Source organism: Vigna unguiculata, chromosome 5 (genome assembly GCF_037176805.1).
Source record: "Vigna unguiculata cultivar grain cowpea cultivar isolate G323 ecotype 2 chromosome 5, ASM3717680v1, whole genome shotgun sequence".
Classification (NCBI taxonomy): domain Eukaryota; kingdom Viridiplantae; phylum Streptophyta; class Magnoliopsida; order Fabales; family Fabaceae; genus Vigna; species Vigna unguiculata.
In genome coordinates this window covers 24,799,899-24,816,245 of record NC_140796.1, presented here as the reverse complement: position 1 = coordinate 24,816,245, position 16,347 = coordinate 24,799,899, and the positions used below count along the sequence as shown (strand labels likewise).

Genomic DNA, 16,347 nt, shown 5'->3' with positions numbered 1-16,347 from the left:
CAGACCTCACCATCAACCTCAAGGGTCTAGGAACTTTTCTCCTCAGCAGGGTCGGGTACAATGCTATATATGTGGAGGTCCTCACCTGAGGAGTGTTTGCCCATGCATGGAGGGTTACTGCATATGCAACAACTAGGGCAAGAAATGCCACTTTAGGAAGGACTGCCCACTCTTGCTAGGGCAGCGACACGCTCTCTAGTTCAGACTCCCCACCAACATCAACGGAGGGACAAAGGCAACAGGCCTCATGCGACCGGCAGAGTCTACGCTATGACAGGAGCAGAGGCTGCAGGCTCAGGTAACCTTGTTAGGGGTTATTGTGTGATTTCTAGGATGAGATGTTGTGTGTTGTATGATTCTGGAGTGACACACTCATTTGTGTCAAATGCTTGTGTGGAACGTTTGGGTTTGCCGGTGTGCGAGCTACAGTGTGAACTTGCGGTGTCTACTCCGGCGTCGGGTTTGGTTAGGACGTCGTCCTTATACGCTAGGTATCTGGTGAGGTAGAGGAACGTAGGTACAAGGTGAATCTAATCTGCTTACCTCTACAGGAGTTGGAGGTAATCTTAAGGATGGATTGACTCTCTGCCAATCGAATTTTGATAGATTATCGGGAGAAAAGATTGTTGTTTCCCGACTCAAAGGAGTCTGAGTTGGTATCTCCTCAGGGAGTGGTGAAGGAGATTCAGAGTGGCGCGCAATGCTTCATAATCTTCGCTCGTATGGAAGTAGGGGAGAAGGAAGGGACATCAGTTATACTGGTAGTGCGCGAGTTTGTGGATGTGTTCTTGGACGAGGTATCGGGGTTGCCTCCCAATAGAGAGGTGGAGTTTTCTATTGACCTAGTGCCTGAGACTGGCCCGGTGTCGATGGCCCCGTATCGTATGACTCCGACAGGGTTGGTGGAACTCAAGAAACAAATAGAGGAGCTGATGGAGAAGCAGTTCATTTGACCCAATACTTTGTCGTGGGAGCACCGGTGTTGCTAGTAAAGAAGAAGGATGGTAGTTCACGTCTATGTGTGGGCTACAGGCAATTAAACAAGATGACCATCAAGAACAAATATCTGCTTCCAAGAATTGATGACTTGATTGACCAGTTGCATGGGTCATCTGTGTTCTCAAAGATTGATTTGCGGACAGGGTACCATCAGATTCTGGTGAAGGCGGATGATGTACAGAAGACGACCTTCAGATCTTGATACGGCCACTACGAGTATGCGGTTATGCCTTTTGGTGTGACCAATGCTCCGACGATGTTCATGGACTACATGAACCAAATTTTCAGGCCCTTCTTAGATAAGTTTGTCACAAAGTTCTTACTTTTAATTGAGAAATTACTTTGATTAAAAGTGAGGACGTCAACAAATTAATTAAGAAGTTACATTGATTAATTTGAAATCTTAAACAAGGAATCAATAACAATAATCTTTAGAAAACCAATGATGAATCCTATTTTGGAAGAGCAGTGGAATTGACCTATTTACTATTACTGTTTTTACAATATTTTATTTGCGTATCAATTATTCTTTGCTTATCAAAACCCCATATTTTCATGGTTACTAGTTTTACTTACATTTTTATATGAGTCAAATATTTAAAATCAATTCCGTATTCGTTGTGAGACGACTCAGGGTTATCTTAACCCTAACTAGTTTGTTCACTACTAATTTGGCAATACTGAAGTTGCTAAAGTTAAGTAGTGATAATTTGATCGCCTAACGACAGCGATATCAAATTTGGCGCCGTTGCCGGGGAATACGGTTAGTATTTTCTTTATTTTGATTCTTATTCATTCATTTTATGTTTGTTTTTTTTTATTTAATTATTTTTTATTTTTTTTACGCATATACGTTTAATAGAGTTTGTGTTTTTTTTTGTAGTCTTTAGTTTTCATTTTATATATTTCAAGCAAAGTTCTTTTTTTGTTTTGATTAAGATTTTCTTTTAAGAAATTTTTTGAGATTAGTTTGGAAAACTCTGTCTAGGAAAGACTTGGTATTTAAGTTGTCTACTGTGACGCACCTCTCTTTCCTAGGAGTAGACCCAACAACATCTTAACTTATTTCTTTCTTGAAATCTTTCTGCAAAACAAGAATAGGAAAAAAAAAAACAAAGAAACACTTTCAGGTGGACTCATAGTGCATGACTCGAGCCAACCCGGGTAAAATCTATCAATTGGATCCGGAACTTGAACGGAGCTTGCGCAAAGCACGTAAAAGACTTGAATTTGAGTGTTCTACTGAGATAACACCTTCTACATCTGAAGCTACTACATAAACAACACATTCATCCCCTCCATTCACAAATATATCCTTTGATCTTTCATCAAATCCAGATCCAAACATAATGGAGGAAAGAACCATCAGACAGTTGGCCACATCCAACAATCCCATCATCAACAACAACATCCAATACCCAGAAGAGCAGTGTGAGCTCAAGACAGACCTTCTAAAGGCCTTGCCACAATTTCATGGGTTATCAGGAGAGAATCCACACAAACACTTGAGGCAATTCCATATGATTTGTGAAAACTTTAGATCTCCCACGATCGCGTTAGAAACTCTCAAAATGAGAGCTTTTCCTTTTACTCTTCAAGGAGCGGCACAAGATTGGTGGTACTACCTTTCGTTGAGAATCACTAATTGGGCAACTATAGAAAGAATTTTTCTTCAGAAATATTTCCCTACATCTCGAGTGGCTGCTGTCCGTAGAGAAATTTATGGAATTAAGCAGCGAGAAGGAGAAACCCTTAGTGAATATTGGGAAAGATTCAACAAACTCTGTGCATCTTGTCCTCAGCATCAAATGCAAGAACATTCCCTCATTCAATACTTTTATGAAGGAATGAATTCGTCAGACAGACAATGGGCAGATGCTGCAAGCGGAGGATCTTTTCTGGGTCAATTGCCACAAGCTGCTAGAGAGTTGATTGAACGAAAGGCAACTGATAGCCAACAATATGAGACAAGAGGAAATTCAGTAACGTCATTAAGGGGAGTTCACGAAGTTGAGACTTATGCAGCAAATGAAAAAAAGATGGATGAAAGAATAACTGGGTTAGAAAAGAAGCTTGATGAAATTGCAAGCTTGTTCAAAACTTCAACTCCAAAAGTAGCAAAGGTGTGTGGAATTTGTACTTCAACAAAGCATTATACTGATGAATGCCCTAGCTTAACATGAACTATTGTGGAGGAACCATCTCAAGCTTTTGCTGCCAATATGTTTGGAGGAAATAGAACATCTCAGAATAATTATGACTTGTCCTCCAATAGGTATGATCCAAGTTGGAAAAATCATCCAAATATGAAATGGGGTAATCAACAACATGAGCAACCCTATGTTCCTCCTTAGATGAGATAACAACCTCAACCAAATGTTGCATCACTAGTAGAGAAATTTATGAATGTTGTGGTTGAGCAGAATGGTGAAGTAAAAAAGATGATTACTGACTTGACTCAAAAGGTGGAGAAGTTAGAATCTAAAGTTAATCAAGGATCAAGTTAACTACCTGCACAAACTGTGGTCAACCCGCATAATGTAAGTGCTATTACTTTAAGATCAGGTAAGCAGGTACGAGGACTTGAGGAAGCCCAAGAGAATGAAGATGAGGAAAATGAATTTGCACCTATTGATAAAAGTGGAAAATCAGGCGAACCAATACCATGTACATCTGAGACGCCAACACCCACTAATGACTCTAGGTTAGTATCTTCTAATTCTTCTTCTTCTAATTCTTCTTCATGTTATTCTCCTCTTCCTCCCTACCCGAATCGTTTGAAACCGAAAACTAAGAAGTTGGAGGAGTTGGACCAAGAAATCTTGAATACTTTCAAGAAGGTAGAGATAAACATCCCTTTATTGGATGCTGTGAGGCAAATTCCGAAATATGCTAAGTTTCTTAAAGAAATTTGGACCAATAGAAGGCGTATTCGGGATAATGAGGTTGTGAACTTGGGAAGAAATGTATCAAGCTTGATCAGGAGACCTATCGAAATACCACAAAAATGCAAGGATCCAGGTATGTTCTCTGTTCCCTGTGTTGTAAGAAGTACTAAATTCGACAGTGCCATGTTAGATTTAGGAGCTTCTATAAATGTGATGCCTTTGTCAGTTTTTACTTCTCTTCATCTTGGAGTGGTCATTCAACTGGTCAACCATAGCACAGTTAACCCTGCAGGTGTGTTAGAAGATGTGCTTGCCCGAGTGGACAAGTTAATTTTTCCTACAGATTTCTACATCTTGGACATGAAGGAAGATGAAGGAATGAGTTCAACTACAATTATCTTGGGAAGACCGTTCATGATGACAGCACGTACCAAGATAGATATGCATGCATGATCATTGACTATGGAGATAGGAGACGAAAAGGTGTAGTTCAATGTGTTGGAAGCCATGAAGCACCCGACTGAAGACCATTCTTTGTTTTGTATTGATTTATTAAGTGATGTAGTGAACAATTTTGCTTTTGGGTTTTTGGACATTTTTTCTGGATTTTCCTCTTCTTTGGACTTTTCTTTTCCGAATATGTCATACACAAATTTAGACGACAAAGAAAAATTTAAAATAGGTGATATTGAGGACGCGGTTTCACTATATGATACCTATGTGGCGTTCGAGTGTGATGCTGAGGTGGCTGAAATTACCTTAGGCAATAAAATGTTGCCATCTGTGGAACAACCACCCACTTTGGAGTTGAAATCTTTACCATCTCATTTGAAATATGCTTATCTTGAGAGGGATGGGAAACTCCCTGTTATTATATCTGCCTTGCTTACTGATGAGCAGGAACAAAAGCTATTGTAGGTTATCAAAGATCACAAGAAAGCAATTGGCTGGACTTTGATATTCTTGGTATTAGTCATTCTTTCTGCATGCACAGAATACTCTTGGAGGAGGATGCTAAGCTAGTAAGGCAACCTCAGAGGAGACTGAATCCTTAGCTGATGGAGGTTGTGAAGAAGGAAGTCACTAAGTTGCTACAAGCAGGTATTATATATCCTATTTCTGACAGCACTTGGGTGAGTCCTGTACATGTGGTCCCCAAGAAATCTGGGATCACCGTGGTCAAGAACAAGAAGAACGAGTTAATTCCTACTCGTATTCAGAATAGTTGGAGGGTATGCATTGAGTATAGAAGACTAAACCAGGCCACCAGGAAAGACCATTTTCCCTTACCATTCATGGACCAGATGTTAGACAGATTGGCAGGTAAGTCTCATTACTGTTTTCTTGATGGATTCTCTAGGTATTTTCAGATCTGTATAGCCCTAGAGGATCAACATAAGACCACCTTTACTTGTCCATTTGGTACATATGCTTATAGGAAGATGCCATTTGGCCTTTGCAATGCTCCTGGAACATTTCAACGATGTATGATGAGTATCTTTACAGATTTATTGGAGCATTGTATTGAGGTTTTTATGGATGATTTTAGTGTATATGGTTTATCTTTTGATAATTGCTTGTCTAATCTTGCTAGAGTCTTGGAGAGATGTGAAGAAACTAACCTTGTTTTAAATTTTGAAAAATGTCATTTTATGGTGGAACAAGGTATAGTTTTAGAACACGCTATTTCCAAGAATGGTATATCTGTAGATCCTGCTAAAATTGATATTATTTCACAATTGCCTTACCCCTCTTCTGTGAATGAGGTTCGATCTTTTCTTGGACATGCAGGATTTTACAGGAGGTTTATCAAGGACTTCAGCAAGATAGCCAACCCTCTCTCCAATTTACTACAAAAGGATGTACCATTTGACTTTAGAGAGAGGTGCAAAGATGCTTTTGACACATTGAAAAAGGCGTTTACCACCACTCCTATCATCCAGCCACCTGACTGAACATTACCATTCGAGTTGATGTGTGATGCATCAAACTTTGCGGTAGGAGCGGTGCTTGCACAAAGAGATGGGAAGCTACCACATGTAATATATTATGCTTCCAAAACATTGGATGCAGCGCATGCTAACTACACCACAACTGAGAAGGAATTATTAGCTATTGTGTTTGCCTTGGACAAATTCAGACCTTATATACTTGGTTCCAAGGTAATTGTTTACACTGATCATGCAACATTAAAATTCCTTCTGAAGAAAGCAGATTCCAAGCCAAGGTTGATTAGATGGATGCTACTGCTCCAAGAGTTTGACATTGAAATTCAAGATAGAAGTGGGGCACATAACTTAGTAGCTGACCATCTTAGCAGAATTGAAAATGGAGAAGATAACATTCCTATTCAAGATGACTTTCCTGATGAAGTCCTTCTAGCGTTGACTGGTATGAAAGGTATGTTTCCTGAACCTTGGTTTGCTGATATTGTTAACTATTTGGTTGTTTCTGCTATTCCTCCTTCATTCTCCAAGTCTGAAAGAACCAAGCTGAAAAGTGAGGCAAAGTACTATATATGGGAAGATCCAATCTTATGGCGCATTGGTAGTGACCAAGTCATAAGGAGGTGTGTTCCAGATATTTAGATACCTTATGTGCTTGAGTTCTGCCATTCGTCCCCTTGTGGTGGACATTATGGCACACAAAGAACAGGTAGGAAGGTGTTAGATTGTGGATTATATTGGCCTACTATCTTTAAAGATGCACGGAGGGTGTATGAAAATTGTGAGCAATGTCAAAGAGCAGCTAGATCTATTACAAGGAGGGACGAGTAGCTTCAACAACCCTTGATTTTTTGTGAGGTATTTGATATTTGGGGTATTGATTTTATGGGTCCTTTTCCTCCTTCTTCTGGATTTTCTTATATTCTGCTTGCTGTAGACTATGTCTCCAAATGGGTGGAAGCCATAGCTACAAGGACTAATGATGCTCGAGTTGTTATGAGTTTTGTCAGGTCTAATATTTTCTATAGGTTTGGGATACCACGAGCCATCATCAGTGACCAGGGGACTCATTTTTGTAATAAACTGCTTGAAAACATGTTGAAGAAGTATGGGGTGACACATCGCGTTGCTACACCATATCACCCCCAAACTAATGGGCAAGCAGAGATCTCTAACAGGGAGATTAAATAGATACTAGAGAAAGTAGTGAAGCCTAGTCGAAAGGATTGGGCCATAAGATTGGATGATGCACTTTGGGCACACAGGACAGCCTACAAAGCACCTATAGGTATGTTACCTTTTAGGGTGGTTTTTGGAAAGGCTTGTCATCTACCTGTTGATAGAGGTCGTACCCCACCAAATTAAAACATATTAAATATAGTATATGAAAGTGAACCAAGTCGTCTCCCAACGACCAATATTTTCATTTAAAGCGAAATTTCCAGATGAACACAACAATAAAACACAAGGGGGGGGGGTTTGGCAGATTCACACAAGTTTGCTAAATTCTAATCAAAACACCAAAACTGAATTAAACACACAATTCAAAACGTACTGGTCCCTTGATTCCACTGAAAATCAACCAATCACAGGTTACTAAATCAAGTCTCTTATCCAATTTACTCTCATGAAATCCGAATTAATCAACTATGCGAAAATTAACACAACTTCATTATGCCATTAAGCATAGCACACATCCTTCTTTCAATTTCACACACACACACACACAGATTAAGCAACTGTGGCCAAAACCCGAACTCACTAAGCATGACAAGGATTCTGAAATTGTGTAAAATATGAACCCACGATTAAGCATCACAAATTCCATTTCATTCAAAGCTACGAAATTGAATAGGATGAAGAGAAATTAGGAATTGGAGTGCACTACAAAACATCAACCTTATGGTTTCAAATCAGTTTCTTCAAGGAACCAATACGAAAAACATAGCTAGACATGGAAAATGAACAATCAAACACTTCAAAACTGCAATAACAAAACAGAACCAAGAACCCTAACTTATGAAATCTGAAAAACGCAATTTAAGAGCAAAAATAGAGATTTCAAAGCTTAAATGGAATGCAAAACGGTATTGTCATATATAAATGCGAAAACCCCATGAATGGGTATTGTTCCAAGTCAATAAAACCCACAAAACGAACTGCCCAAGCAAGAAAACGAATTCAAAACGTAAAACCCTCAATGGGTGTTGTCAAATATGCATAAAAACGGTAAAAATGAGCCAAAAATGTGAAAAACCGCAAGGGGGGCGTCCATGGAAGCTTGGAGAACGAAAATGGAGGTTTTGAAGAGAGGTTGAAGATGATGGAGCGGCTGGCCTCCTTTCATGCAGACCTAATTCGTGGTCATATCACCCCTACCACTCATATTTACAAAAATGCCACTCTAGGCCTCAAATGTTGACCCATTGACTTTGCTGACGTGGAAATGACATGGAAATGATGTGGCAATGATGTGGAAAGTCTCTTCAACTAAATATTAATGTCCAAGCTCCAAAATTGCTTCACCCAAATACCTAAAAATAATTAAAAACAAAAATTAGGCCAAATAATGTGAAATTAGTCCAAATTCGGAACAATGGCCCAATAAAGCCCAACAGATGAAAAACACTCTAATGATGAACAATTAAGCACTAATCAACTGTCTAATGGGTGCACAAAGGCTAGTGGAATAGAAGAAAATAATGACTCATCAAAATCGACCACACTTACCCTTTTGCACTCCTGGGCAAAATTAAAGAGTAAAGCAAAGCAAGGACATCACAAACATAACAAGAGAGACAAAAAGACACAAGAAAAACAGACACATGACAAACGGAAACACATCTAACACAAAAGGATTCAAAGCTGCAAGGTATCCATGAACATCATCCAAGCAATTCAAAACATGTCAAGTACTCAGTTCAGCTTAAGGAGAGAATTGAAAGCAACATAACCTCACGAAATATGCACTGTATCACTCAAATCTCTAGGCTACTGTTTACTCTCAAAGCACCCCTGAAAAACAAACATCAAACAGACTTGGCAAGCCTCTAGAACGAACAACCAAACCAGAAACACATGCAGGTCAAGATCAGAAGGACTTTTCAAGGTTGTAATGGGGCTGAGGACAAGGTGTGGAACATATGGATAAGTAGCTAAGCAACCAAGGAAATAGAGGAGCAATGGGGAATAAGTCTCAATCAATCATGAAAGTAATCCCAAACACCAACACTTCCAACTTCGGTTCTCAGACAATGCTCAAATCCAAACTCCTTTTTATTTCTTTTCTTTATTCTTTTTTCTTTTCTTTTTGTTTTCTCTCTTTTTTTTTCTATACAAAGAACATGCAGAGAAACAACAATTTTAAAATCCCACTTTGGTGTACAAATGAGCAATTCCAAGAACCAACCAACAACAAGTGCGTGCACAACCACACTTGTTGTGCGCGACCACACTTAATTGAGCACCCATTCCCAAAACAATTCCAAAGCTCCAAAATTTCCTAAGGTAGGAATAATCATGGTTTTTCAGGCTAAGGGCTTGTAATGAGCTGTAGAACAATGAAAGGGTATGCAGGCTCAAAATGGGGCATCAACAGAAATAGTTCAAGGTAGGCTCATCTGGCTATAGGCTCACAAAACAAAATTGCCTAAATCATATCCCAACATGCATGTGTATCAGGAAAGTATCAGAAAGAGTCAAGCCAAGGCCACTATGCAAGCATTCAAGAGGCGGTATCACACAACAAAGAACAGAGAGTGGCTCAAATTCTCACACAGGATAAAACAATTCCAAAAGCAACTTGACATGCAAAGACAAAGCAAGGATATCAGTTCACAAAATAACCAACAACTCATCCTCCAAAAGTGAAGTGAGTGTTCCAAACAGAAAGCAAAAACATAACACTAACTAACACAAATTAACAAAAAGGAATCAAACAAAAGGAAACAACAACAGACAAACCTAGACAAGTGCAATAAAAGTAAAGAAGAAAGGGAAAGAAAACTCCCTGAATCATGGTGAAACAGTAGTGGGGTCAAGCAGGGAAGTTTCCTCCACAACAGTATCCACCAAGGCAGGATTGCTGAGGAATGGTTTAAGACGATGCCCATTCACTTTGAAGCTCTTATCTGTGGACTGGCTTTTGATTTCAACTGCACCATAAGGATAAACATTAGTGACAACAAAAGGACCAATCCACTTTCATCTCAACTTACCCCCCATAAGTCCAAGTCTGGAGTTATACAGTAAAACTTGCTGACCAACAACAAACTCCTTTCTAGCAATGGAGCTATCATGGAATCTCTTGGTCTTCTCCTTGTAGAACATAGAGTTCTGATATGCCTCTAAACGGATCTCATCCAACTCGTTCAACTGCAGCTTCCTTTCCTCCCTAGCTTGATCAAGAGAGAAGTTGCATGACTTGACAACCCAGTAGGCTCGATGCTCTATCTCCACTGGAAGGTGGCATGGCTTACCAAAGACAATCCGATAAGGAGACATCCCTATAGGTGCCTTGTAAGCAGTCCTGTGAGCCCATAGAGCGTCCTCAAGTCTATTGCTCCAATCCTTCCTGTTGGGCTGCATAATCTTCTCCAAGATCCTCTTGATTTCTTTGTTTGAGATCTCGGCTTGCCCATTAGTTTGGGGGTGATATGGTGTAGAAAGTTTATGCACAACCCCGTACTTTTGAAGCAAAACCCCCAAGGATCTGTTGCAAAAATGGGTGCCTTGGTCACTAACAATAGCTCGAGGAACTCCAAACCTGCATAATATGTGAGACCTAACAAAATCCACAACAACTCGAGCATCATTAGTTCTAGTGGCTTTGGCTTCCACCCATTTTGAAACATAATCAACAGCAAGCAAGATGTAAGTGAAACCAAAAGAGACAGGGAAAGGGCCCATGAAATCTATACCCCAGACGTCAAACACCTCACAAAATAGCATGGGTTGTTGAGGCATCTGTTGTCTCCAAGAAATGGCTCCTCCTGCTCGTTGGCATTCCTCACATGTGCTACAAATCCTCCACGCATCTTTGAAGATGGTGGGCCAATAAAATCCGCAATCTAGCACCTTACGAGCTGTCCTTTGTGTGCCAAGGTGACCACCAGGTGCAGATGAATGACAAAATTTGAGGATCGAGTCAATCTCATGGTCCGGAATGCATCTCCTGGTAACCTGATCACTGCACATTTTCCACAGATAGGGGTCATCCCAAATGTAATACCTAGCATTGCTCTTTAGTTTATCACATTGCGCTTTGGATGCTAGGGGAGGAAAAACAGAAGCAGCAAGATAATTAACAATGTTAGCAAACCAAGGTGAGGAAGAAGTAGAGAGTGTCAACAAACTTTCATCGGGAAAGTCATCCCGGATCGGTGAAGCATCATCAGCAGACCTCTCAATCCTGCTTAGGTGGTCTGCAACCAGGTTTTGTGCTCCGCACCTATCACGGATCTCCAAATCGAATTCTTGGAGCCAGAGCATCCATCTTATCAGCCGAGGTTTTGATTTTGCCTTCTTCAACAGGTACTTAAGAGCTGCATGGTCAGTAAACACAACAACAGGAGAACCAAGCAGATAAGATCGAAACTTTTCAAGTGCAAAAACTACCGCAAGGAGCTCCTTTTTTGTTGTGGTATAGTTTGATTGGGCAGCATCTAATGTCCTGGAGGCGTAGTAGATTACCCTCGGCTGCTTATCAATCCTTTGAGCTAGAACAGCCCCTAATGCATAGTTGGATGCATCACACATAAGCTCAAATGGGGCTGTCCAGTCGGGCGCCTGAATGATTGGAGTTGTGGTCAGGGCCTTCTTGAGGCAATCAAAAGCCTCTTTGCATCCTTCATCAAAGATGAAGTCAACATCCTTTTGCAATAGGTTGGATAGTGGGAGGGCTTTTTTGCTGAAATCTTGAATGAAGCGCCTGTAAAACTCTACATGGCCAAGAAAAGAACGAACCTCTCGCACAGAAGATGGGTAAGGCAATTGTGAAATAATTGAGATCTTGGCAGGGTCAACTTCAATGCCCTTTTTTGAAATTATGTGCCCCAATACTATGCGTTGTTCTACCAGGAAATGACATTTCTCAAAATTGAGAACAAGGTTAGATTGGATGCACCTGTTTAAAACTCTGTCCAAACTATCCAAACATGCATCAAATGAGGACCCATATACAGTAAAGTCGTCCATAAACACCTCTATGCATTTTTCAAGAAAATCACTAAAAATGCTAAGCATACACCGCTGGAATGTGCCAGGGGCATTGCATAGGCCAAACGGCATCCTCCTATAGGCAAAAGTGCCAAAGGGGCAGGTGAATGTGGTTTTCTCTTGGTCCTCAGGTGCAATGTGAATTTGAAAATAACCAGAAAACCCATCAAGAAAGCAATAGTGGGACTTACCTGCCAAGCGCTCAAGCATCTGATCAATAAAAGGCAGGGGGAAGTGGTCTTTTCTGGTTTCTTGATTTAGCATTCTGTAGTTAATGTAAACCCTCCAACTGTTTTGCACTCTTGTTGGAATCAACTCCTCTTTTTCATTCTTGACTACAGTGAGGCCAGTCTTCTTTGGAACAACATGGATGGGGCTAACCCACTGACTGTCAGAAATGGGGTAGATGATCCCAGCTTGTAGAAGCTTGGTCACCTCCTTCTTTACAACATCCGAGATGACAGGGTTGAGTCGCCTTTGTGGCTGTCTCACTGGCTTTGCTCCATCTTTCAACAATATCCTGTGCATGCATGTTGATGGGCTAATACCAGGGATGTCAGCCAATGTCCATCCAATTGCCTTCTTATGCTTTTTAAGAACGTGCAACAACCTCTGCTCTTGTTCAGCAGTGAGGGAGGTGGAAATGATGACAGGCAGTTTGTCCTCCTCCTCTAAGTAGACATACTTGAGGTTGTCTGGCAGTGGTTTTAACTCTGGAGTACTGGATGCTGGCTGAATATCAGAAACCAGAAGGGAGGGAGAAATGGGTTCCACAGCTTGTACCTGAGCATAACAATCAGATGCATGTGTACTTCCTGTAACATGGTTAGTGCAACCTGATTGTATAACATCAAAGTGAATAGGTACAACATCCAGAGAGTCAAACTCATTAGATTCAATATTATCCACATCATATTCAGCATCATCAGAATCAGAAGCAGAATCAGAATCAAGAATATCAATGCATGCAAATTCAGATAACTCAGACACAGATGAATGTTTTAATGCATGCAAAGAGTGGAAATCAGAAATCAATCCATCAACAGCATCATCAATAATATCCACGTGAAAAACAGAATGATCCTCAGAAGGATGTTTCATGGCATCCAGAATGTTGAATCGCACAACAATATCATCAAACTCCATGGACAAAGTACCTGCATGGACATCAATTTTGGTTCGTGCAGTTTTCAAAAATGGTCTGCCTAAAATGATTGGTGCAGAACCATGTGAAAATCCCTCTTCCATGTCAAGAATGTAAAAATCAGCTGGGAAAATCAATTCACCGACACAAACCAAAACATCATCAACCAAACCTGCGGGGTGGGCAACACTTCTATTTGCCAACTGAATCACCACACCCGTAGGTTGCAAAGGTCCAAGAGAAAGAGATTTAAAAATAGATAGAGGCATTACATTTATTGAAGCACCAAGATCAAGCATTGCATTTTCAAATTTATTGTTACCTATGATGCAAGGTACACAAAATGTACCTGGGTCCTTGCACTTCTCAGGAATCTGAGGAACAGATTTACCTATCAATGCTGACATGTTTCTGCCCATGCTGATCTTTTCGTTTCCCTTTAGCCTCCTCTTGTGCGTGCATAGCTCCTTCAAGAACTTTGCATATCTGGGAATCTGTTTAATGGCATCCAACAGAGGTATGTTCACTTCCACCTTCCTGAAAGTTTCTAAGATCTCTCTGTCAACCTCTTCCATCTTTTTGCTTGGAATGGCTCTTGGAGGGAAAGGAAGAGGTATGGAAGGTATAGCAGTAGAGGTGGAAGGTGTAGAAGGTGTAGAAGTCACACCAGATGTGGAAGGACCAGCTGCATGAGCATCACGCTTTCTTTGAACTGTGGCAGGGTCGGCTTCCTTTGGTGGTGTAGGCTCGGAAGTGGGAACTTCAATGTACTTCCCAGATCTCAATGTAATGGCACTTACATTCCTCGGATTTTCCACCGTTTGTGATGGAAGCTTGTCAGAATTCTGAGCCTGTGCCTGGTTTAGCTGAGTGGCCATCTGCCCCATTTGATTTGTCAAACTCTGGATTGAGGCCCTAGTCTCCTGCTGAAATTGCATATTTTGAAGGGTCATCATCCTGACTAACTCCTCCAATGAAGTAGAAGAAGAAGGTGCAGGTGCTGCAGCAGGAGCTGGTGTGGGTGCAGGTGGAACAGGAGCAGCTTGTGGTGCATGTGCAACTCTTTGTTGTGGAGGTGGTTGCACATTTTGAAATTGTTGGGGCTGCTGGTTACCCTGGTTTCCCCATCTCAAATTAGGGTGATTCCTCCATCCTGGATTATATCTGTTGGTTGACAAATCATGGTGGTTTTGTTGTTGCTGTTGGGGCCTATTGTTGTTGAAAATATTTGCTGCATAGGCTTGAGGGGTATCCACTGGTGTAGAAGAAGAAGCCTGTTGTTGCAATGCTAGGTAAGAGTCTGTAAAATGATCAACAGATGTACAAAGGCCACAAACTCTTGCAGCTGGAGCTCTCTGATTGGAAGCAAGTTGATTGACCAGTGTAGTAAGAGCATCAATCTTACTTTCCAACTTCTTTGTGTACTCGGCTGCTCCTACATCATGAACACCTCTAACAACTATGGCATCACTCCTTGTGCCAAATTGTTGAGAATTTGAAGCCATGTTCTCTATCAGTTGTCTGGCTGCAGTTGGGGTTATGTTACCAAGGGCACCACCACTTGCGGCATCAATCATATTTCGATCCATGTGGTGCAAGCCTTCATAAAAATACTGCAGAAGGAGATGTTCAGAAATCTGATGGTGTGGACAGCTTGAACAGAGATTCTTGAACCTCTCCCAGTACTCATAAAGGGTATCCCCAGATTGTTGCTTTGATGCCAGAAATCTCCTTCCTTATGGCTGTTGTCCTTGAAGCAGGAAAGAACTTGGCAAGGAACAATCTCTTCAGGTCATCCCAGCTTGTGATGGACCTGGGTGCTAGGTAGTACAACCAGTCTTTCGCATTACCCTCCAAAGAATGAGGGAAAGCCTTCAAGTATACATGGTCCTCCTGTACATCTGCAGGATTCATGGTGGAACAGACAACATGAAACTGCTTCATGTGTTTGCACGGGTCCTCACTTGCAAGACCATGAAACTTTGGCAACAAGTGTATTAAACCAGTTTTCAGCACATATGGAACCTCCTCCTCAGGGTATTGTATGCATAAACCATCATAAGTGAACTCTGGTGCAGTGAGCTCACTCATGGTTCTCTCATGAGGTGGAGGAGGTTGAGCCATGTTATCAGTATGAAAATGAAAATGCTCAGAATAAACAGTATGCTCAGAATGCAAAGAATGAGGAGTGTCAGGAATGTGATGAGAATCAGAAGAATCAGGAAATGTCACTGAATATTCAGCATGCAAAGATGGATTCCTAGGATGCCTACTTCCTCTGTGGAATGTCCTATCAATCTCAGGGTCAAATGGTTGTAATTCACTTGGGTTTCCCCTAGTCATGCACCAAAAAGCATTAATTGTGGTGATATTGGCATAACAAAGGGTATAACTACAAGTATACTCAAACGACCTTCAAATGACTTGAAAATTGGTAGGACATTCCTTTGAGTGGTCAAACAGAAGCACAAAAAAAATCAGATCAAAACTCAAAGCACAAGTATTTTTTTCAATTTTTCAAAAGTAAAAAAAATGAAGAAAAATCACAAAAAACATTGTTGAAATGTAGAAAATGACATTTTCTGGAGAATCTGAGTTTGCAAACCGGCAAAGCCGGTTATGACAAGGTGGGAAATCAAATTCTACCCCAAATCCATATAAAATAATAGTGATTCTGATAACCAAAGCAAAAGTTATGGTCCTCTGAAGTTTCACTAAAAATTAGTCCAAAATTTTTTTGAATCTCTTAACTCAGACCATACCAACTGCTCTAGCTATTTTTCCTATCAAGTTCAACGTCTTAGAAGTGGGGGAAAAAATTTCAAGTCAAAACAAGCACCGTAGCTACCAAAACAAAAATCCAGAAGTTAAATGCCAGATTCGGACACTATTCAAACACTATTCACTACTACAAATGACACTATTCATGCGCGCCGCGATACTATTCACTACACTACACAGAAACACACAGGAATGGAAACAGGCACTGAACTTAACACAACATTAACATCACAATGAACATATACCAACTCAACCACACTTGAACTACACACACCAAAACACAAAACACAAACACACTGGAAATTTTACTTTGAACGAAACGATTGGTCCCCGGCAACGGCGCCAAATTTGATAGAGGTCGTACCCCACCAAA

General features: G+C 40.7%; 1 protein-coding gene and 1 pseudogene across 1 annotated transcript; one reads left to right on the top strand and one right to left on the bottom strand.

The window, feature by feature from the left end:
- The first annotated feature begins 2,348 nt into the window (after positions 1-2,348).
- Positions 2,349-6,664, top strand: LOC146886272 (uncharacterized). The gene is made up of 4 exons (XM_085673372.1): positions 2,349-3,122; positions 3,573-4,020; positions 4,114-4,179; positions 6,591-6,664. Exons 1-4 carry the CDS (start codon positions 2,349-2,351, stop codon positions 6,662-6,664), a joined length of 1,362 nt encoding a protein of 453 aa, XP_085529498.1.
- A 1,267-nt stretch (positions 6,665-7,931) lies between these two features.
- LOC146886271 (uncharacterized) lies at positions 7,932-16,347 on the bottom strand (annotated as a pseudogene).

Bases quoted from the DNA above. Each gene is read 5' to 3' on its own strand.
- LOC146886272 (XM_085673372.1), top strand. From the start codon at position 2,349: ATGGAGGAAAGAACCATCAGACAGTTGGCCACATCCAACAATCCCATC. The intron at 3,123-3,572 runs GTGTGTGGAATT...TCAGGTAAGCAG, and splicing joins CAACTCCAAAAGTAGCAAAG to GTACGAGGACTTGAGGAAGC. The intron at 4,021-4,113 runs GTATGTTCTCTG...TGCCTTTGTCAG, and splicing joins ACAAAAATGCAAGGATCCAG to TTTTTACTTCTCTTCATCTT.